Consider the following 23,871-nt stretch of genomic DNA (forward strand, 5'->3'; position numbering starts at 1 on the left):
TTTGGGGAAGAATGACTTTTTGAGACCTACTTAGTAGTGAAAGGAATCTAAGAAATCCCTTCAGATGTGCTTGTCTTTAAAGGCACACATGGGGCCAAAGTTAAGAAAATCTAGTATTTCTGCTAACTGTCCCCAGAAAATTCTAGATATTCCTAGTAAACACTTGTCAATTTAAAAGCTATTCAAACCCAAGTATTCTACAATTCAGTCATCTAACATTAAAGGTTAATATGTATATAAAACGAGTACAAATAATGTTTCATAAAATGTGTTATAAAATGCTTTCCTCCTTCCTTTTCATATTACATTCATAACATACTTCAATCATTTATAAAGATTGAAAAATAAATATACCATATACTTATTTTATAAAGGATTCATTTAACTATCAAACTGGAAAGTCCATTAAGACACGCTAAGCTATTTGATAGTTGTTTTTGCAAAGTTTGGGAAAACTTCAGTATGAGAGCATCACTTGGTCTTTTGTTAAAGAATATAAAAACATATGGGCAATGTATAAGAAAGAGATCAATTTAGATCATATTTATACTAGTCCTTAGTACTGCCTACGTAGTGTCAACTACAAGATCACTGGGTACTAAAGTGAGCTCTATTTTAGTAATTTCTTAGTAACTAGCAATAGATTTGACATCTGGTAGACAACTTAATGTCTACTTGGTAAACATATGTTTTGATGTTGGAAATATGTCCTATGTACAAGATTTCTTATAGAACACAAAATACATTTAAGTGTATACAGTATAAAGTAATTTAAAAATTGTTCACCTCTTTAATGATACCTGCATCTTATAAAGATGATAACCTGTGGATTAGTTAACTCTTTTGTAATAGTATATGTTATTTTATTTTTCTTTCTTTTTCTTTTGTGATATTGGTGACTGAACCATGGACATCATGCACTCACATTAACAAAAAAAATTAAGAATTTTCACTGAGAAAATTGAATTAGAAAAATGAATACCTGATTCATTCTTGGTAAATCTTTAATGTTCTCTTCTTTTTTGAGAAGTTCATCTTGCCATTGACTTAAATAGGCTTGAATATCAATTTTTCCTTTGCCTGAATGAAAGAAATACGCAATTTTGTAATGAACAGCTCACAACTTTTTCCCAAATCTCAAAAAGAATCCCTGAAACCAAAAGTTATTTCACCGAGGTAAAAGAGCCCATCTCTTTCAGTCCAGGACATCATCTGAATTAGCTTTGATCTCACTCACTGGTCTTCAGAATACATTTTCCACTTCCATTTAGATCAGTGGCTCTCAACCTGTGGGTTGTGACCCCTTTGGAGTGGGAGTCAAACAACCCTTTCATAGGGGTTGCCTAAGACTATTGGAAAACACACATACTTACATTAGGTTTCATAACAGTAACAAAAGTCAGTTAGGAAGTTCTCTTAGGGTTTTACGGCTATGGGCAGCCCACACCATAACCAATGCAACTGTTATAAGAACAACATTTAATTAGGGCTGGCTTCCAGGTTCAGAGGGTCAGTCCAGAGGTGGGAAGCAGAGCATTATGCAGATAGACTTGGTGCTGGAGGAGCCAAGAGTTCTTCATTTTAATCTGAAGGCAGCCAAGAGGAGGCTCGGATTCCATCCTGGGTGGAGCTTGAGCAGCAGGGAGTTTGAGCACTAGGAGACCTTAAAGCTAACCCCCACAGTACACAAGTCCTCTAACAAGGCTACCCCTCCTCCATTAAGGCCATACCTCTTAATAGTCTCAATTCTCATGGGACAAGCATATTCAAGCCACCACAATTAGGAAGGTTGAGAACCACTGATTTAGACCAAAATTTTTACTTTGGGAAACTTGGGGAAGAGCAAAAATATGAGCAAAGAGGGAAAATGATGTATTTAGATTAAAAGAGCACTCTCTGATCCCATGATAAATTTCATGTAGCCACACACCAATATATCCTATTATGCTTAATATTTTTTATATCCAGTTCTTCATATGTACATATGAAAGTCATTAATGGTAGCTCTTTTTCAAAAATTGAAACACTGCTTATTGATTCATTTGTTTAAAGGGTTCAGTTAAGATGATATTTCTGTGACCTTTAAATTCTTATTTAAATTTCTTGAAAGCTGGGTAAAATAGTGGAGAGTTATGTTCAACTAGATCTTCAGGAATTACTTTTAATTAAATGTTTTAAAATGAGTGATGAGCTTTAAATGAATAATGTCATAGTCTCTATTAAAATATCAAGTGTGTATTCTACTTTATTCAATATTCTTATAATTCTCTGTATTTATCTTATTTTAAAGAGATATTTCTTAAATTGTCCTGAAATTTATATGTCAATTTTTGGCATCATAGTTTGCAGTGAAAATAATTAGAAACATATTAAATGTCCATCAGTATTGAGCTACTGATTGAAAAAAGTCTTAACAATTAAATCATGAAATGTTCTGTTTCCATTCAAAGTCAAAAGAGCAAATGAATAGACATGAAAAATTACCCATGATATACTACAAAATAAGAAAATAGCACTCAGAACACTGTGGATAATTTAAAAAGAGATATGCCTACATGCTTATGTATAAAAAGAAACAAGTCTGAAAAGGATATAGCCAAAAATATTACAACCTTTACTTCTGGATAGGCTTATCTGGGGGTAAGAAAGACTACATACTATCTGAATTCCAGCCATAAACAATACCTATTACTTTTGTAATTAAAATAAAATATTTAAAATGATATAAATGAATATGGATCACTCAGTGTTATATTTTTATAACTTCTGAGATGGAAGTATCATAAGAAGGAAGAAATTGTTATATTAACATGATGTAAGTAAAACCTTCATTGGGACACATCTACAGCCTTTAAAAACCTCTACCTTCCCTCCCCTCTTTTCAGCTATCCCTACTTATAGAATGAATAATTTATTAAATTGAATGATATTCCTAGATTGTTATCATAGTACCTTTCTCAGGGCTTTTTCTTCCCAATTCTGTTTCCTTCCCATCTGCAGGCTTAGAAACTAAAAGGGAAAGAGGATAATTACACATTTTAAACTGTTTAACAGGTATGTTTTAAGAATAAAGTACTATTTTGTACAAAAACTTATAAGCACTTAGCTTTTTTACCCACCAAAGCAATTATGTAACCTGACCTCCTAACATGAGAATATAAAGTATTAGAAACATTCATAGTAAAAGAACACTGAATATTAATATTAAAACTATCCCAGAGAACAATGTACCAGTACTTGTTTCTGAGTGGTAGTTTCCTTATTTGACTGCTTTCAAATTAAGTGGTATTACTTTTAGTACTGGGAGGAAGACTCCTCACATATGGGAGTCTGAAGAAGAAGCCACAAGTCCCAAGTATGGTAACAACTCGTTGTGAAATGCTGTACAAATCACTTGTTTCTGTACTCGACGCCCTTATATGTAGAGTTGCAAGAATTAAATAGATAATTTTTCGGTTTTTATAATACTTACTTTATATATAGCAACCAAATATAGACATGCACACATAAATTTTCTCTATAAGACCATTACATATCTATGAAAATAAAGCAAATGACACATACAAGTGTTTATTACTTCCAATTTATGTCAGAAAGCACAATCATCCCTATAGTTTTAAATAAAAGCTCTGACTTATAAATCATCAAAGATCTGATTGGCTTCATTGTCCTTTATCAAAGCATAAACATGATATGATATAACATAGAGATTCCTTTAATAAAATTAAATACAAAATATATTATAAATACTATTTTTAAAATTCTTTCATAAGGAATTTCAAAACAGAAAAATTGTGAAATACAGTCTGATCGGTCAAATATTTAGAGGCTTTGCTGGTGTGGTATCAAACAGTGAAAGTGCAGTGGCTCAGGAAGATTGCCACGAGTAAGCAATCAGGATGTCCTTAGTCCTAGCTACCTGGGAGACTGAGGCACGAGGATCACTGGAGCCCAACTCAAAACAACCCAGATTTTGTTAAAAGGTTAAACAAATATTTACCTTGGAGCTGACTGAAATAAAGTAATTCTTCTGTTGAAAGCTCATCACCTTTTGAAGAAGTCTTAGATATCACTTCAGTATAAGCTGAAAACATATAACCCAAATTAACATTTACTAGCAACAAAGGACAGACAGGTTAAAGAGCAGAAATTAGATGACGTGTGTGGAAATACTATTGCTCTGCTCTGCTGTACACCCAATAAGCATTTGATCATTTTGAGTTCTCTGATTTCTCTTCCTTGTGCTTTCCTTCTCTTATTGCTTGAGAACATCATATATTCATATATTATATTTGATCAAATCCATCTCCCCACTTCCTCTCCTGCAATGTTCTCTCTTTCACTACTACTATTCCTTTCTACCTTCATGGGCTCTTTTATAAAACCCAGGGAGTCCATTTGATACCGAGGGCCATCATACTGGAGCAGGGGTAGCCTACTTGTTTTACTTTAAAAAAAAAAAGCCTTAACTCTTTTTTAATTATAATTTTAATAGCATCTTTGGGAATTTGACATCATGCACCACAATCCCACTCATTTCCCAGTCCTTCTATATTTTCCCTCTACCCTAACTTCCCCTCCAAAAAACAAAAATAGAAATTAGGAAAAAATACATCTCCATGACCCCTCTTGGCAATGACCTGCTCCTTTATCAATGGAAGCCTTCCACTCTCTTGTACCAGGCAGAGCTGTCGCACCTCCTCCTTACACATTGAAAAAAGAAAATCTGGCATTTAGGTCACATCTAAACACAAAACCTCAGCATGTTTAAAACTTCTGCACTACTAAGTAAAACACGAAGCTGAGTGCCTTGCTTTGCCTACCACTGGTTATGTAACAGGAACATAATATTTCCTATTTAATATTCCTACTTTTAATCCCTCTACAAAGATACATGAAATAGAAAAATTAAGCCTTCAAATGGTAACCTAACATAATAACAAAAAATATTCTTATAATTCAGTTATTATGTGGTTTATCTTTTGTTTCTAACATTGTATTTGTGATTCAAGTGTTTTAAAGGTAACGATGTTTTTGATCTTTTTGTCTGCTAAATAATAACTCCTTACTAACCTGAAAAGCGTTTATAAAGCTTTAAAAGGAATTTAAAAGGAATCCAGGGAGAGCATTAGACAAATTATGAGGTGCTATTTGATTTTTATAAATTACCCAACTCAAGATACTTTTTGTAATATTTTATTTTTAGAGCTGGGATATGTTGGAAGTAATTGTCTTAGGTCAGTGGAAAGAACTTTACGAGATCTGAAAGGGAATAGTAACTTTGGGGAAGTATAGTAGAATGAAGAAAAGAGCTGTGGATCAGATAGATCTCATATCAACCATGTGATATTTGCCATATACTGGAATCTTCTCAACTGTCGGTTTCCTTTTTGTAAAAATTGGAAGGATGACATAATTTTTCAGAGATTGTGAGGCTAAAATAAGAGAGTGCATATAAAATATATTTTATAATGTGTGTGGTTATGCATGCTTTCATTCATGTGCGCTCATATGCATGTGGAGCTAAGGTTGCCATTGGGTATAACATGAATAACATGACATAGCACACACTCAACACCATGGCTTTTGTTCTTCTTTGTGTAAGTATTTACTATACTTGCCATCTGGTCCTATACTCTGAATAATTTGCACCATCTGCAAGTTGGTAATCTGCCTATGGTGAATCTCTATCCTAATGACATGATAGCAGAAATTCAACATTGTCCCAACATTTCAATGATACATAATTCTTGTACAAGCTATCATTTAAGATATAGCTAGCTGGACATAATGACACATGCCTGTTATACTTGCACTTCTGAGGCTGAGGTCAGCTTAGGATACATTGAGATACTATATCAAACCACATACATTTATACATATATATATATACATAAGTAAGTGACTAATAGGAAACCGAGGATCCACCTGTTATACAGAATCCCTCCCATGATTTTATTCCATTTATATCTATATCATACCAGCAAAAATACTTATGATACTACTTGAGGTTATAATGAAACAAGAGCTTTGTGTCAAGTGGAAATTATTTTTTTTTTTTATTATTAACTTGAGTATTTCTTATATACATTTTAATGTTATTCCTTTCCGGTTTCCGGGCAAACATCCCCCCCCCCCTCCTCCTTATGGGTGTTCCCCTCCCAACCCCTCCCCCATTGCTGCCCTCTCCCCAACAGTCTAGTTCACTAGGGTTCAGTCTTAGCAGGACCCAGGGCTTCCCTTCCACTGGTGCTCTTACTAGGATATTCATTGCAACCCTCTGAGGTCAGAGTCCAGGGTCAGTCCATGTATAGTCTTTGGGTAGTGGCTTAGTCCCTGAAGCTCTGGTTGGTTGGCATTGCTGTACATATGGGGTCTCGAGCTCCTTCAAGCTCTTCCAGTTCTTTCTCTGATTCCTTCAACAGGGTCCTTCTCAGTTCAGTGGTTTCCTGCTGGCATACGCCTCTGTATTTGCTGTATTCTGGCTGTGTCTCTCATGAGCGATCTGCACTCACATTTTGATCATCCGTCTTGAGTTTCATTTGTTCTAGGCATCTAGGGTAACTCAAGCATTTGGGCTAATAGCCACTTATCAATGAGTACATACCATGTATGTCTTTCTGTGATTGGGTTAGCTCACTCAGGATGAAAAAATAGAATTGTCTATGCAACGATGCCTGTTACAATGGAATGAGCTCTTACTCTACACCCGTAAAAGACAGCTAAATTCTTTTTTCTTTTTTTTTTTTTTTTTTTTTTGAGTTGGGACCGAACTCAGGGCCTTAAACACATGGCAAGCCCGCTCTACCACTGAGCTAAATCCCAACCCCAAGACAGCTAAATTCTTACCTGGAGGAATATGCAGCTTAAAAAGCAGCTTGAGCTTCTCAGTAAAACTTCCATTGTACATTATATCTGTTTGGTAAAATTCAATTAGAAAAATCATGTTATCTAAATATTCAACTGATTTCAACCAAATGACTAAATATATCTGGTGTGGCAAAGCAGCCAGGAATTAGTATCCAAAAAATTATGTTCTTTAATATACTCGTTAAACAAACCACTCATTCAGTTTGATTCCTCTCTTTCGAACACAAACAAAAACACTCTGCCAGGGACATACCATGCTCCCTTAACTGGCTCTTTTCTCCCAACCTCAAATTTGCCTTTCTCTTTGAATGAGGGTTTACAATTCATTTGAGGAAAGAACTGCTCAAGATAACCCACGAAAAGAAACCATTGCTCGGAGACACAAAACCTGTAACATCAACTATAGGCACAACTCATTTACTTGCTATTTCTGTATCACTTATCTAGGCTACATGGATAGATTTTTACCTAAGGAGAAATCCTTTCTTTGCATCTATATATCTGGTGTGGAAAAAAAATCCTGGACATTCTCTTCCTGCCTTTTAAATCAAAATATTCACAATGAACAGGGTTCTTCGAGAGGGTTGGGGCAAAAAGAGACCAATATGTGGGGCTGGAGAGAGGGCTCTGTGGTTAAGAGCACTGGCTGCTCTTCCAGAGGACCCAGCAACCACATCATAGCTCATAAATGTCTGCAGCTCTAGTTCCTAAAGACCCGACACCCTCATACAGACATATGCAGGCAAAACACCAATGGACGTAAAATAAAAAATAAACCATGAAAAAGCTTTATGTATAGGTTGAGCAACAAATACATTAAAAAGCCCCCAAATTACTAGTGAAACATCTGTCTAAATTATCAGTAATAGGCGGCAGTATAAAACGGTTTTTGGAGGTGGGGAGGATATTTATGTCTTGATTTAGAGACTGAAAGGGCACCAGCCTACCGATTGCAGAGGAGAATTCTTTGAAGTTTATAAGGCAATCAGAGTTCTCATCCAACAATCTGAATGTCCACAAAGCTAGAGAGTCTCTGTTTGCAGAATGAGCCCAGGGACACAACAAGTGAAACAACACTCTGAATTGCTGGCAGTCAATCTGATATTGTTCCAAATATGACAGGCTGGGGTCATGATGCTTCAATCCTGGACAACTCACATACCAATAACAAGATATGAACAGCTCTTTCTAGCAAAAACAAAAAAGGAAGATCATTAAATCACAAAAAGTAAAAGGTTTCTTTTAAACATGTCCATTAAAATATAAATATTTAAGAGTAATTTTGATAAAATTCTGCTAAAAGGTTAGTTTTCATTACAGAGGAACAACTGTACCTTAAAAATGACATAAAGTTCATCCAATTCCTGAAGGCTCATTTTCACATCTTGTGATACAACACGCAACTTTAAAAAGATTAAAAACAAATTAGATGGTAACATTTCTGCTTAGAAACTGTCTTTTTGAATTCACTCCCAGTTTTCCTCTTCCAGGAGAAAATGTTTTTTTTTTAAATCTACATATCAATTTTTACTGCAGCTTTATTCATCATAGCCAAGTTAGTTCTTGATATTTTTAACTGATGAACTACCTAACATTTTGTTTCTGATATAAACACTATTTGATTTTAGTACAGTCATTATATAGGGTTAGACTATTAACACTTTGTTAATTAATTGAAAAAGTAAAATACATTTTAGTGTAATAAAAATCACAAATAAACATCGATGAGAAAAAAATATAATATATGGACTGGCAAAATGGCTGAGTGGATAAAGACTGATGACCTGAACTCGATTGTAGGAACCCATGTTGAGAGAAGTGAATGTCATAATTTGTACTCTGGCTTCCATATGGATGTATGGCACATAAGTGTACCCTCCAACAAATAAATATAATAAAAAATAAAAAAGAAAATAGATAAAGATGGATATGAAAGTCATTATGGTATTCATTATATAGAATGAGATAAACTGAGGCAAAATAGATAACTCTCTCGGAAAACATGTTACCAAAATAAACTCAAATGTGCAAAAAATTGAATAGACAAAATGGAAATAATAAGCCAAGAGCTGCCATCATCAGAAGTCAGCAGACCCAAAAGTGTTGATAATCTTGTTTGCCCAAACTTTCTATGTAATGTAAAATATTCCAGAGCATAGAAAAAGATGAGTTTGCTACAAAATCTATTATGTAACATAAGTGAAACTGATCTAAAAATTAGCATTCACAAGAAAAGAAAATCTTAACTGTGCCTAGTAGTGCTGCACACCTTTTATCCCAATACTAGAGAGACCAGAATAGGCAGCTCGCTGTGAGTTTCAGGGCAGTCTGGTCTACATAGCGAGCTCCAGGTTAGGTAGAGCTATATAATGAGATAACGCCTCTAAAAAAGCAAAAGAAATTCTGAAATCAATATATTTTTAACACAGCTGCAGAGAACCTTGCTAAACTGTTTAAATCATCAAAACAGAACATGAATAAATCTTAGAGCCAAATAAGGTTCACTTAAAAATGCAATGGAGTTCTAATAATTCTTCAACAAAATTCACTGTATTAATAAAGTAAAAAGCCACTCAATCTCAAGAAATGAACATCATTCTATCAAAGTTAATATTCACTATAAATTTTTAAAAAAATAATTGTTCTAAATTCCAGTTAGAATTTTCTGTGTGCTTAGCAAACACTCTACTATTACCTCTTAACCTAGAAACTTAATAAAACTTCTTTAGTTTAATAACTGACATCCTCCAAAAATAAATAGTAATAAAACATGAGAGGCATCTCTATTAAATTTAGAAATTATATTAAAAGGCCTACTTCTGGTGTTATTCAATATTTCTTCAAGGTTTCAAGATATATACACACAGAGAAAGAACATGTATTAGGAATGGTCAAAACGCTTAGTACTGGAAATGATACACTCTTTAAGATACCAAAAAAGCCAAGTGAGAAATAGGACAATCAGTAAGTCAGTGCTGTAGGTGCAATGAAATGCAAGGAACCCAAATCAAGAGCTTTTGCATTTATGCCAATAAATAGCTGGAAATTTTAAAGAAACAAGTCTCATTCATTTTAGCCATAAAATGTATGAGGACAAAATCAACAAGAAATATTTAAGACCTTTGTGCTAGTTAGCTTTATGTCAACCTGACTCGAGCTAAAGTCATCTGCGAGGAGGGAACCCCAATTGAGAAAATATCTCCATAAGATCAGGCTGTAGGCAGCTAGGCCTGTAGGGCATTTTCTTAACTAGTGATTGATAGAGGCAACAGCCTACTGTGGTGGCGATACCCAGGCTGGTGGTCCTAGGTTTCAAAGACAGCAGGCTGAGCAAGCCATGAGGACCAAGCCAGCACACAGTACTCATCTATGGCCACTGTATCAGCTTCTTCCTCCTCCAGGTCCCTGCCTCGACTTCCTTGGATGACAGAGCATGAAACTGTAGGAGAAATAATCCCTTTCCTCCTCAAACTGCCTTTGGTCAAACTGCCTTTGGTCACGGTGTCATCACAGCAATAGAAACCCTAACTAAGATAATGTACACCATCAAAACCATAAATGCTTGCTAAAGGACACTGGAAAAGTCAGACAACTACAATGGATATTAAAAAGGAAAAACTTCTCCCCAGTTTTTGAAATATAGTATAAAGACACAGTAATTAAAATGTATGACTTAATTGCAACAACAAAAAAATTTAGATGTACTTTTATATATGTATAAAAGAGTTCAGAATATGAAAAAGTATAATATAATAATAGACAATTTAATAGTATTCAGATAATGGTTTGAGTTAAAAATATTAATACTATGTATAAACCAAAATCCTCCAGCTACATTAAATTTTAAATGTTAAAATATGAAATATAAATATAGAAACAAACATAAGTAATTTTATAATTTGGATAGAGAAAGCTCAAGTTTTACACTAAAAACAGGCATTATATATATAAAAAAAGGAAAGATTTGACTAACGTAAAAATCTGTAATTTGTATAATCTGACAGACATTATAAAAACACGGCAGAGAAATGTTAGGTTATAAATATAACTTTCAAATAATTTATACTACTAATATTCAATGAGAGCTTATACACCAAGGATAAAAAGATGTCATAGAAAATGGGCAAAGGCTACAACTAATCAATTAAGCCATGAGAAAAACTAATAAACATACAATTAGTAAAATATTAAAAATATTAGGTTGTCTAGCCTCCAGAACTTGATAGTAAGACCCTATTGTTGAACTCACCTGAGTCACAGAACATGGACAAATGTGGCTGGTACTGGACAGTGCAATACATCTGCTGTCCAGTTGGGACCTCTAAGCTACAGCAATACCTGCCTGGTAAGATCTGCCCATTGGTGCAATAGTGGCTAACTGCTTTTTGGTTAGATTTAGGGCCCTCCACAAGATACAATCCATAGCTTCCCAATGACTTATTGCTATAACCATAGATCAGTGCATCTCTCAAGCCTCATTAGAGACGCTGCTCCTTGCAGTAGACAGCAATTGGAATAGAGACCGACAACTGGTTAATGGGAAGAGAATAGGAGAGCTTGGAGTGTTCAGCCTTAAATTGGATGTCTATATCACACCTTGCTTCACAAGGCTCAGAGATCTATGTCTGCAAAGGGGACAGAAAGGTTGTAAGAGTCAATGGCTTCAGCTAAGTTCATGGAAACAGTTGCCCAGACACAAGAGGGAAGATGCACATATGAACTCACAGTGCTCAGGATAATATGCATATAATCTCGAACCTGAAAAAAATTCCAGCATGCAGAGGGGAGGCAGCCATAAAATGTTATTCCTAGCTGAGGAGCCACTGTCATTTGAGGACTACCGGGAGAGACAAGATCAGTGTGCTAGTGTACTGACTGTACTCCAGGACAAACCCTATTCCCAGGAGTACACAGCCCACAGAAACTGGACTCAACAGATTTAAAAGAGACAGAATATGAAGTTGAGTATCAGAGAGGGAGGTGTGGAAAAATCTGGGAGAAGGTGAAAGGGGAAGAATATGATTAAAATATAGTATATGAAAAATTAAAAAATTAATTATACTATGGTATACTACTTTATGCACTAAAAAGAATGAGTTAGATTTAATTGTACTGATATGCAATGATAATTAGATGTTTGAGTGTAAGCATACTTTCATCTAATTTTAAGATTGTGGGGTAAGAAAACTTCATTTTAGAAATATTCTGTAATGTTTTAATTATCTATAATAAATATATGTAACTCTATTTTAAGTTAATATTTAGAAACAAAACCTGAGATTCTCTGCCTTATGTCACAATAGCATTACTGAATTATTTAATTGAAACCCAAACCTAGCATCTTCAGAAATGTTAATCCTCCTAGATTGTATCTCTGAGGACTCAGTTTTAAGTTAGGAGGTTTATAAAATAATAAATCCCTATGATAAAAATTCAAACAGTATATGTCAATATAAACAGCAAAGTAAAGTTTTTCTCTGTGGGATCAGTGATCTATTCATCTCACTGACCAGAGGTAAAGAATTTTAACAGCTGCCTATAAAACCATAGAAATATTTTAAGAATTGATTCTGTTTTATACCCTTTAAATTTTCCTTTAGGCATTACAGAGAAATAATATTTACTAGAAGCACTGAATATTATGAGGGTTAGCTACTATTTTTTAATTTTAGGTTTAATTTTTAATTATGTGTATATGTACATGTATAGATTTGTACATTTGAGTGCAATGCCTGTGGAGGTCAGATGAAGGTGATGGATTCACTATAGCTGGAGTTAGAGGTGGTTATGAAGGGCTGGATATGGATTTTTGGAACCAAACTTGTGCCCCCCAGAAGAACATGTTCTTAACCTCTGAGCTCTCTAGCCCAAGCTAATTTTACTGAAGCAATGTGCCACAAATGTATGTCAGTAAATGTTAGTAAATGAATCGTAGCATTCAGTACTGCTTCATAGTAATGTTGAAGGCCAAGTAATACAAAACATGTTGAAGGAAACACAATCATTCATCCAGAAGAAAACAACACTGCTCCTCTCTCTAAAAACCTGCAATGACGCAAGCTAAGGCAAGAACTTAGCTGTAAAGTTTAGCCCCTTTCATTCTATTCACATGGAATTTTAAACAAAGTAAACGTTACTACACACACACACACACACACACACACACACACACACACACACCCTGCCCCAGTGGATACTTACCACATTCTGCTTTGTTGTTTCCTCCAGGGTCTGTATCACATACAACCTATTTCGACAGCGCATGCTATGTATATCTTCATAGCGAATACTACCATATTTCTGTAAGAAATGATTTCAGTCGATACTCATTCATAATAAATATCCACATCTCTTACAATTGCATTTCATCAGACTCAATTCTCTGAGGCCTTGATTTAATTTCTGGTTATTGTCATGATCTGTTCAATGACTGCACATTTTCATCCTAGTTTGTTTGTTTGTATATACATATATACATATACACACATATATATATATATTCACTGAAGAAAATTATATATATATATCTACTATGTGTTTTCACTAAGAACATTGGTAAAACTCTTAGTCTGTAAAAGAGAATCATTTTAACTTTTTAGACATTGATACATATTTAAAGATGTCATCATTTGTGAAATCAAGTGAATTTAGTATCATTTAATGAAAAATAAATTGAGAAAGAGGCAGTTATACAACCTAGGATCAATACACAGAACTCAATTTTATAGTAAAGTTACATTTTAAGTTGTTTCTTTCTTTGAATTGTTATCTCACTCTTAATAAATAAGTATGTCATACAATTATTTATAAATATTTAAATATGCTAAGTCATGATGTTTATGGTATAAAACCCTTACCTCATTGGACTCTCTAATCAAATCTGTAATATCCACTTTAGCATGACTGCTTTTTTCATCATTGATATTTGAACCCTGCTGAACATTTGAAGGCAATGGGCTATCCTTATTAATGACATTGTCAAAGAACCTATCCAAAATGACAAGAATATAAGAGTTAGTGGAAGTCACACAGTTGTAGCAGAAAAAAACCACAGTTAATATTGCCTGAGTTAGTCATAGATCAATTTTATAACTGAGAACTCTTGGGAAGGAGTATAAAGAAGAATTTAAAGATGGTTGGGAGTTAGGAAAACAAGTGGAAAGAATTAGATGCAAACATTTCTTTGTAAGAAAGAACACAAGGGAAGTGATCAGGTGTAGCAAAATTTTTGAGAAACACAAATTTTAAATTTTCTTTAAAAAACACGGAAATATTATAAGAAAGTGCTTTTGTTTTAATCCCAGATGTAGAGATGTGGGGCTGCTTCAGGCTGTTCACAGCAGCCGATTGTTATTTGCTTCGTGCTCTAGCAGAAGTGCAGTTTTGTCAGCTGCAGATTATCTCTGTGACTATGTGACGTTTGGAATTCAGGGAACTTTTCAGAGGGTATACAAATGCTAGGGCCCTGAGAGGTGTGCAGTTGGTGGTCATTCAGGGAGGTTGGTTGTGATTTGTTAGAATCCATATTCAAAGAAGAAATGAAAGGAAAGAAATTAGATTCAGTGGAGCATGTCTTTGTTATATGTTGGGGCATCTTTGGGTATATGCCCAAGAGAGGATAGCTGATCCTCAGGTAGTTCAATGTCCAATTCTTCTGAGGAACCTCCAGATCACTCCAGAATGGCTGTACCAGTCTGCAATCCCACCAACAATGGAGGAGTGTTCTCTCTCCATATCCTCACCAGCATTTGCTGTCACCTGAGTTTTGCTAGCCAGAAGCTGGAAAGAACCCAGATGCCCTTCAACAGAGGAATGGATACAGAAAAAATGGTACCTCTACAGAATGGAATATTAGTCAGCTATCAAAAACAATGACTTTATGAAATTCATAGGCAAACGGGTGGAACTGGAAAATATCATCCTGAGTGAGGTAACCCAATCACAGAAAGACACACATGGTATGCAGTCATTGATAAGGGGATATTAGCCCAAATGCTGGAATTACCCTAGATGCACAGAACACATGAAACTCAAGAAGGATGACCAAAATGCGGATGCTTCACTCCTTTTTTAAAAGCAGAAGAAGAATACCCTTGGAAGGGAAGAGGGAGGCAAAGTTTAGAGCAGAGGTAGAACGAACACCCATTCAGAGCCTGCCCCACATGTGGCCCATACATATACAGCCACCAAACTAGATAAGATGGATGAAGGAAAGACGTGCAGGCCGACAGGAACCGGATGTAGATCTCTCCAGAGAGACACACCCAGAATGCAGCAAATACATAGGCGAATGCCAGTAGGAAACCACTGAACTGAGAACGGGACCCCTGTTAAAGCAATCACAGAAAGGAGTGGAAGAGCTTGAAGGGGCTGGAGACCCCATATGAACAATACTGCTTACCAACCAGAGCTTCCAGGGACTAAGCCACTACTCAAAGATTATACATGGACTGACCCTGGTCTTCAACCTCATAGGTAGCAGTGAATAGCCTAGTAAGAGCATCAGTGGAAGGGGAAGCCCTTGGGCCTGCCAAGGCTGAACCCCCAGTGAATGTGATTGTTGGGGACAGGGTGGTAATGGGGGAGGATGGGTAGGGGAACACCCACAGAGAAGGGGAGTGGGAGGTGTTAGGGGGTTGTTGGCCAGGAAACCAGGAAGGGGAATAACAATTGAAATGTAAATAAGAAATACTCAAGTTAATAAAGATAAAAAAAAGAAATTAGATTCAGGAATTTTCCTAATTCTTCACTCTCCTCTATCCTTGTTTCTTTCCTATCTAGTGTTAGTGAATAAAACTATGTTGATCAAGGGTGGGAAAAAGAAGAACCCAAAAAGTAGCAAAGACCAGCTACAAAATATGTTCAGCACATATTCAGCAAATCCTCCAAACCCATTCAGAATGGAGTGAATATCAGGTCAGGTCTGTAGAGGGATGAAATGGGAAATCAGTTTTAAAAAGGAAAACTGAGGCCTTATCTTAAGAGCTCTGAATGCCAAAGGGAGGTAGGTGTCTCTATTATTCTGTACAGAATGGAGTTTAATGAAGCATGACAACAGCTGCCAATTGCTTCCTTCCTTCCTTTACTTAACTCATACAAATACATGTATATACACAAAATCCCATGTGCTCCAATACAAAATAGCATTCATACAAAATCAAGCAGGAAAATAAAGTACAACCTACCTGACTCCACTGGATTTGAACACTTAAACATTTCCTTGGGTGTATGTGTGTCTACACAGCAGACATGCTGAGGGGCCTATGGAGGCCAGAAAAGGCTATCAGGTCCCCTGGGGCTGGACAGCACCTTGACATGAGTGCTGGAAACTGAACTCATTTGGGATAGCAGCAAACCTTCTCAATTGCTAACCCATCTCCCCAGCCCCACCTCCAGACGTAAACATCATGGTCCTTACAGTACCTGTTTAGTGCTGTCACCGCTTCAGCGTCATCTTTACATGTCAGAAGTTTGTCTAAATTATAGTCCAGTATTGCCAATCCCAGTTGTAAAATGGCTTTGATTCCGTCATAGAAGAAACAGTCCACCACATTCACTGCACTTTCAATAGGTAGCACGCTAATGAAAAGCGTGAGGAACCACGAGAGAGAAACTGAGGAAAAGAAAGTCATGTCGGTCATGTGGTCTGTCAGCTGAGGAAGGTGATCCCTGATTAGTTCTTCAAACACTGCCTGATCCACCAAGGCACCTGGAAGACATCAAAACAAATTCCTCTCAAAAGGCTGGATTTGGGATTCCTGTCCACTTTCATTAGTTTCAGGAAAGAGCTCATCATACTTCCTCCAAGTAGGAGCCCATCAGTACCTTTCCTCTAATTTGCACATCTCTGCAAGTGCAGCGTTATGAACCTAAAACCTCTTGAGAAACTCATTTCCACTTCATTTGGTGGGTTCCTGAGTCCTTCATACAGTCAGAGACATGTACTAGTCTAAACTAAAACTAGTGGTGTGAGCTCTTCTTCAAAGAATTTACTATCTTTTGTGGTGGTAGCATGTAACTCAGGCTGGTGCTTACTAGGCAAATGTGCTAGCACATCCTTCCACCTACAGGAATTCAATAGTGAGCAGAGGTAAAGGTAAATGCACACATAACTATATTAAAGACAACATAATCAAAACCTGGGCACAATACTGAACATTTATAAAGGTACAAAGAACAGATTATCTAGAAGTTTAAAATAGGTGATCTTTATGTATTTGATAACTAAAGATAATATCACACATTAACAAAGAAAACTCCATTTCCTTTATACGCAAAACATACAAATAAGGAAAGATTTAAGCTTGATTAAAGTCTTTCTATCAAGAAACTATTAAAAATTTCTTAGTAGCCTCAAACCAAATCATTATTTAGACTATACAGTGTTTATAGTTAAATAAGTTTCCTTCAATATGGAGCAGACCACGTCTTTCATTTTTAAAAAGTGTCATATAAAACATTTTCCTAGGGGTTGGGGATTTAGCTCAGTGGTAGAGTGCTTGCCTAGCAAGCGCAAGGCCCTGGGTTCAGTCCCCAGCTCCGGGGGGAAAACATTTTCCTAACTGTACATTCAGTATCAGAAGCTCTTTTCCCCAAAGCATTAGTCAATCCAATATTTTGATATAAATTAATTTTTCTATCTTTCTCAGTCTAATTTACTAACCCTTCAATTAGACTTATAATTCACTAGGTAAGAAGCCAGGCATGGTGGTTTATATCTGTAATCTCAGCACTTGGAAGGCTGGGGCAGGAAGACTAGGTAAGAAGCCAGGCATGGTGGTTTATATCTGTAATCTCAGCACTTGGAAGGCTGAGGCAGGAAGCCTGCTAGTTGACGTCACATACTCTGAGTTATACCATCAGACCTTGTCTTAATAAACACCCCGCTCCCCAATTCACAAACAAAACCACTCTCGGACGAAATAGACATTAAAAATTGTTTTGAAAATATTAAGTCTTCTGTGGTTGAAAAAATCCATATGTTCCTTGATTCATATATCAATATTTAGAGTTAGGATCTTTGGGAAATGATTGAGATTCTGCCTTAATGAAGTAACAAGAATATTAATGAATAGATTAGTTAATTAATGGGTTAGCAAGTTATAATGGAAGTGGTTTTGTTATTTTTAAAAAGCACGCTACCGCTCTGTCTGGCCATGATACTTTATGCCATGTTACTGGGAAGTAATAAGACACTGACATCATGCTGAGTAGATGCTGGCACCATGCTCTTGGACCTCCCAGCCTTCAGAAACTCTAGTTCAAATAAATGTCTATGCTTTAGGAATTATTGCCTGTGCTATTTGGTGATATCAGCGAAACGGATTAAGTCAGCATTATGTGGACATATATGCATGTATGGCTTTTTATATTTGTTTTTACCAATGATTCGACGATTAAAATAATCAGGCAACATTCGTTCACATACAGCAACCAGAAGCCAAAAAGCTTCTTCTTCTTTTGCATATAGGAGCAATACTGAAGTCAAAATGTTCATTGCCTAAATTTCATAGGAAAGAAATGAAAACAGTGAATATTGCTCAGGTAATATCTGCATTTCTCCCTCAAGTACAGAACTTCTCAACAACAGTAATAACAGTTCAAAACAGCAATGTATAATCAGGGTGAACATTTGCCAACTATATTTTATATTGCAATATGTACAGGAAAAAGTAATTAGGGCTGATTTAAATGGGTTAAAAAGAATAATTATGATGGCCTTAAAACAAAACACATACTGTGAATGATATCCTAATGTTGCAGAAAACAAACTTTATAACTATCTATTGGAGAATATCCCTCAGACATGAAATCAACCACCCTTCACTATGCACAAATGAAACATCACCCCATTAAATGCTTTGTCTTCCTAGTTATCTCATTTGTCATCACTGTAGAATCTCACTGTCTGGTACATGTAATTTGGAGTCAAATCCTAGAGTTTCTACTAACAAAATAGATTTTTTTAGATATATTCTTTCTTCTCCATTTCCATCCCTACTTAACTTTCTTATATTGGAGGGAAGAGAAAAGGGGTTGGAGCTTGTCTACCATTTGTAGAGGACTGTCATTATTCAACCTGTCTGACAGTCTTCTGAAGACTCCATTTACACAGCGGTCTTTACTTGTACTGACACCAAGTTCATCTAGCACAGAAGTTTTTCTCAGGAGTGTGTTAAAATAACCAGAGGTATCTATTGAGCATGTGGCTGCCTGAGACAATGGATAACAGCTGGGCCAAACAAGAAATTAGCAATAAAACATTTGGAGGGAATCTGGGGACTTTGAAAAACTAGCATATCCATGAGAATCTAGAAGTCTATGTCCAAGTATATTTATAGCTTTATGTATATTATTTTCTGAGGTGCTGGGTATGAAAGTCATGGCTTTGTGGATGCTTGGCAAGCACTGTATTACTGTGCTGTCTTCTAGCCTGTATGTATGCTAAGAAAGAAAAAGGCCAAGCTCTCACCCTTGAGTAAGGTTTGGACTTTTGGCAAGCATAAAGTGGTAGAAAATGGAAAAAGGAAAAGATAAGAAAACTTAACATTATCAGTCTTACTCAGCTATGAATTAACTACATTAAGAGCTGACCTTGCAAGACATCTCTAGGTGCAACAAGGGTACAAATGCTATGGGCGTAGCCAATCACTTTCTCATTATATTTATGGCTCACTCCACAAGATGAAACCCATAAATGACACCATTGCCAGGCTGAGAATTTATAGCTAGAGAGATCATCGACCCTAGGAAAGAACCTACGCCTGTGATTTGCTAACTGAGCATAGTATTAAGCCAACTCCTAATGATGTCATCACACCCACACATTAAGGTATCTGCTAGCCCTTATCAAAGAAACTATTTGCAGTAGATGATGATGATTGTGGCAACAACAAGCCACAACTAGGCAAAGGGCAAAGAATAAGAGGCTACCTAATGTTCAAGCTTAACGTGAACTCCTCCCACTCAGAGGTCACTGCAAAAGAACACTGGAAAGAGCCAGCTGTGGTGAACAACTACAAGGAAACAGTGCCTTCTGGATCCTGCAGGCTTCTGAAAATGCGAACTCACAGTGGTTCTGACAGGATGTATAAGAGCTATGTGAGTATAAGGCAGACCAAATCCCAGCATGGAAAAGATAGTTGGGCACAAAGTCGCATCCCTAGCTCAGCAGTTATTGGCAAGTCTTAGCTGCTTGGAGAGAAAGGGACAGTCATCTCTATGCATACAGGCCTTGGTATGTCTACCATGTGCCAATGGACAGTGACACATCCAAGCATATTTAGGTAGCACAAATTGGCCTTGATGGGACAAGGAAGGAAAAAGAACATAAAGTTGGGAGGAAAGGGAATGAGGGCGAGTCTAGGAAGAGTTGGAACAAGGAGGGTAAACGTGACTAAAACATGTACAAACTTCTCAAAGGACTAATGAAAAATATGTTATTTAAAAAGAATTACAACAAAAGTTAAAATCACCAAACATTTTTAAACAGTACTATAAACACTACCTATCTTTAGTAATATAAAAATGAGAGAGAGAGAGAGAGAGAGAGAGAGAGAGAGAGAGAGAGAGAGGAGGGGTGAAAAATTACTATATGAAAAGGGTAACATGCAAACATCATAACAGAAACAGAATGTGTCCAACAACTGTTTGTTACAAATTGGATAAAATGGGCAACTTTCTTAAAAATACTAATTGCTAAAAACAGCTATAGAGGAAAGGCAACTCAGAATGGAGATCCAGTAACAGACTGAATTAGTAATGGAAATACTTCCTACAAGATAATGAAGAACAGATGGCCTCGCTGGCACATTCTGCTAAACATTTAAAGAAGTAAAACCAGTTCTTCATAAACCATGCAAATCCTAAGAGGAAGAAACACAATCCAACTCATTCTAAGAAATCCTTACACAGATATTAGACAAAGATATTACAAGATGACTACACAATGTATTTTATGAATATGAATGTAAAATTCTCAACAAAATAATAAGAAACCAAGCTTAAGATCATATAAAAATATTATATACTAAGAGCAACTGGGATTTATAATGGGAATGCAAGAATAGTACAAAATACAAAAACCAAATAATGTGACATGTCATTTTAACCAAAAAGGAAAAACCATGGTAATCTCAATGGACACAAAGAAAAAAATCATTGACAAAATTTCCAGAGGCCTCAACCTTACACAAAGAACTACAGGCATCTGAGGAAGCAGGGAATAGGAGAGGTGACCCTCCCCAGGAAAGAGCACAGTGAGTGCTTATCCAGTGCCAAATGGTCGGCCCTGAGAACATACATATGTGTAGCATTATGTGGCCTGGACAGGTTATATTTAGAAATATATGGATATGTGTGTGTATGTGTGTGTATGTGTGTGTAGTAATAAGTAATGAACATAGAGGCCATACATTTGAAGGAGAGTAGAAAGAAGTTTCTGTGAGCTTTCTGGAGAGAGGACAGGGAAGGGGAAAATGTTGCAAATAAAAATTAATCACAAAAATTGAAAATTTGAATAATGTTTTTCCTGATTAGCTTTTTAAGACAGAGCCCATTAAAAAGCCCAACTTCAGCTTAAACTCAAGATTCCCCATGTCTTAGCCCCTAAGTGTTAGAAGATATAAATAACAAGATTAGAATATTCTTTTTCAATACAGTTATCAAGCCAGGTGTGCTGGGATACATTTGTAGTCCCAGCTGCTCAAAAGGCAGGCGTGAGAAGTTCACTGAAGCCTAGGAGAACTAGGCAAGTCTGAGCAATAATGAGATGGCATCCAAAAAACTAAAATAATAATATTAACAATTCCACTTAACATTAGTTGAAGGTTATCAATTTAGGCAAGAAAAAAGGAAGACCAGTGCTCAGACTGAGATGGAGAAAAGCATGTCATTATTCAGATTTTGTGATTTCAATATTGAAAGTTGAAAGAAAGCCACAAACTATTTATTAGGACCAATAACAGGTTCAGCAAGGCTTAAGAAGGCAAGATAGGTATATATAAAATGAATTGTGTTTAATGCACTAGCTAAAAATAATAAAAGAAACAAATTTCATTTGCTATACTTTCAAAAGGCATTCCCTGCTTCCTCAGATGCCTGTAGCTCTTTGTGTAAGGTTGAGGCCTCTGGAAATTTTGTCAACATGTACTATTCCCCAAGTTGATCTGCAGAATCCATGCAATGCCTATCAAAATCTTAGCTTTTTCTGTAAGATGACATTTCGAACCCATATCCTAAGTTCCTTAATAATCTGATGAAAGAGAACTGTCTACTGACCTAAATAGTTGTTTCTATTTACTCCTGTAATTAAAAATACTCTATATTTCAGTTATTTTCTATTTGTGTCTAGTAGCAGTCAACTACCTTATGAACACAGTGAATGCCTAAAGAATCTTTACCAAAGATTCCTCCACTGTCCACAAAATAAATTTTAAATTCCTTTTGATTTCTGAGACAGGATTTCTCTGTAGCCTTGGCTGTCACAGAACTTGCTCTGTAGATTAGGCTGGCCTCAAACTCACAGAGACCTGCCTCTGCCTCCCAAGTGCTGGAATTAAAGGTGTGCACAAAATATGGATGTGCTGTCCTCTGGCAGGTCCATGTGAAGGCCAAAGGTTGATGTTGTGGGTTCTTCCTCGATTCACATTTCATTTCTTTTGGAGACATGTTTTGTTTTACTGGCCCCAAAGCTTGCCATTTCAGGTAGACCAGCTGGCCCCAGAACCCACTCATCCCCACCTCTCCCCAGCTCTAGGGTTACCGATGCATAATGCCATAAGTGGTTTTGGTTTGTTTTTTAAACATCAGTGCTAGAGATTCAAACTCAGGTGCTCAGGCTTGCACTACAAGCATGTTACATACTGAGCTACACCTTCTCAGACCTGATCTTTGCATTTTCAATAACAAGATCTTTATGTGATGCATCTTTATATAGCGTGAAATATGTAACACAGTGTCATTTCTAGAATAATCCATATATATACTTATATACACGCATATATGTATATGTATATATGTAATAAATGAAAAAAATAAGATGGCTCAGTGGTTAGGAGCTCAGAAGACTGGAGTTCAGTTCCCAGTGCCCATGTTGGGTAGCTTACATCTGTCTGTAACTCCAGCTGCAGGAGATCCAATGCACTCTTTCAGCCACCTAGGGTACCTATACACTTATGGCAAGTACCCTCACAGACAGACAGACAGACAGACAGACACACACACACACACACACATACACACACACACAGGTGAATAAAAGCAAATGTTTACAAAAGAAAATAATGAAACATCAATACTCTAAAATGCTCCCACTATCAACCTCCTTAAATAATATTCACTATCAATCCCAGCCTACCTCTGTTCTCATTATCATATGTTCCAAAATTCTGGAGTTGAAGTTGATAGTATTATTTGAAATATGCACATAATATTTGGGAATCACAGTGATGCTCTACCTGGCAGTATCCTATTTTGGGATTCCTATATGCATAAGCTGTCAGTACCCGCCTCAGAGCAGATATGCCAGTATCACTCTGAAATGCTGGGTGTTCAGGCAGGGAGCGACGCAAATCACGCTCAATTTCTTCAGTTGCCAGGTTGGAGGTCCCTAAGGATTGTTCAACCACTTCAGCATAATAGCCAGGGTTAGCTGCCATGTCATTAACAGCACCTGCAAAGACAATCGCATTGACATACAAATAGAATAGACTGAAGCTAAGATTTGCATACAGTGACATATTTTTATTTGTAATTTTAAAGTTAAGCTTTATGCTTAAATAATGTCTAAACACAAATAAGAGAAATTGAAAGAAAAGGGAAGCATTACAGGAGAGTCTACAACATCAAGTTAATGTTATTTTCTAGAATAACATTTTCAGGAAGTTTTTTTCTTTTAAAATTTCCTCAATGCTACAGATATGGACCCCATACTCAGAATTATATGTATTTTGCCTAATGAATTCATCTTGTCAGACAGTCGATGTATTGATACTTAGGTAA

At 36.2% G+C, this 23,871-nt stretch overlaps 2 protein-coding genes across 2 annotated transcripts in view; both read right to left on the bottom strand.

Moving 5' to 3' along the window:
* LOC116888646 (collagen alpha-5(IV) chain-like) overlaps positions 1-23,871 on the bottom strand; it is a 760,537-nt gene that overhangs the window by 618,391 nt on the left and 118,275 nt on the right. The window lies entirely within an intron of this gene.
* The window catches only part of Tbc1d8b (TBC1 domain family member 8B), a 77,623-nt gene that overhangs the window by 2,898 nt on the left and 50,854 nt on the right, over positions 1-23,871 (bottom strand). Inside the window, exons 10-20 of the mRNA XM_032889938.1 lie at positions 23,328-23,542; positions 18,253-18,370; positions 16,294-16,579; positions 13,728-13,857; positions 13,072-13,170; positions 8,205-8,273; positions 7,818-8,058; positions 6,850-6,915; positions 4,001-4,084; positions 2,953-3,009; positions 983-1,080 (exon numbers count right to left, since the gene is read on the bottom strand). Coding sequence (XP_032745829.1) covers positions 983-1,080; positions 2,953-3,009; positions 4,001-4,084; positions 6,850-6,915; positions 7,818-8,058; positions 8,205-8,273; positions 13,072-13,170; positions 13,728-13,857; positions 16,294-16,579; positions 18,253-18,370; positions 23,328-23,542 — 1,463 coding nt within the window. The remainder of the gene's footprint in view (positions 1-982; positions 1,081-2,952; positions 3,010-4,000; positions 4,085-6,849; positions 6,916-7,817; positions 8,059-8,204; positions 8,274-13,071; positions 13,171-13,727; positions 13,858-16,293; positions 16,580-18,252; positions 18,371-23,327; positions 23,543-23,871) is intronic.

Source organism: Rattus rattus, chromosome X (genome assembly GCF_011064425.1).
Source record: "Rattus rattus isolate New Zealand chromosome X, Rrattus_CSIRO_v1, whole genome shotgun sequence".
Classification (NCBI taxonomy): domain Eukaryota; kingdom Metazoa; phylum Chordata; class Mammalia; order Rodentia; family Muridae; genus Rattus; species Rattus rattus.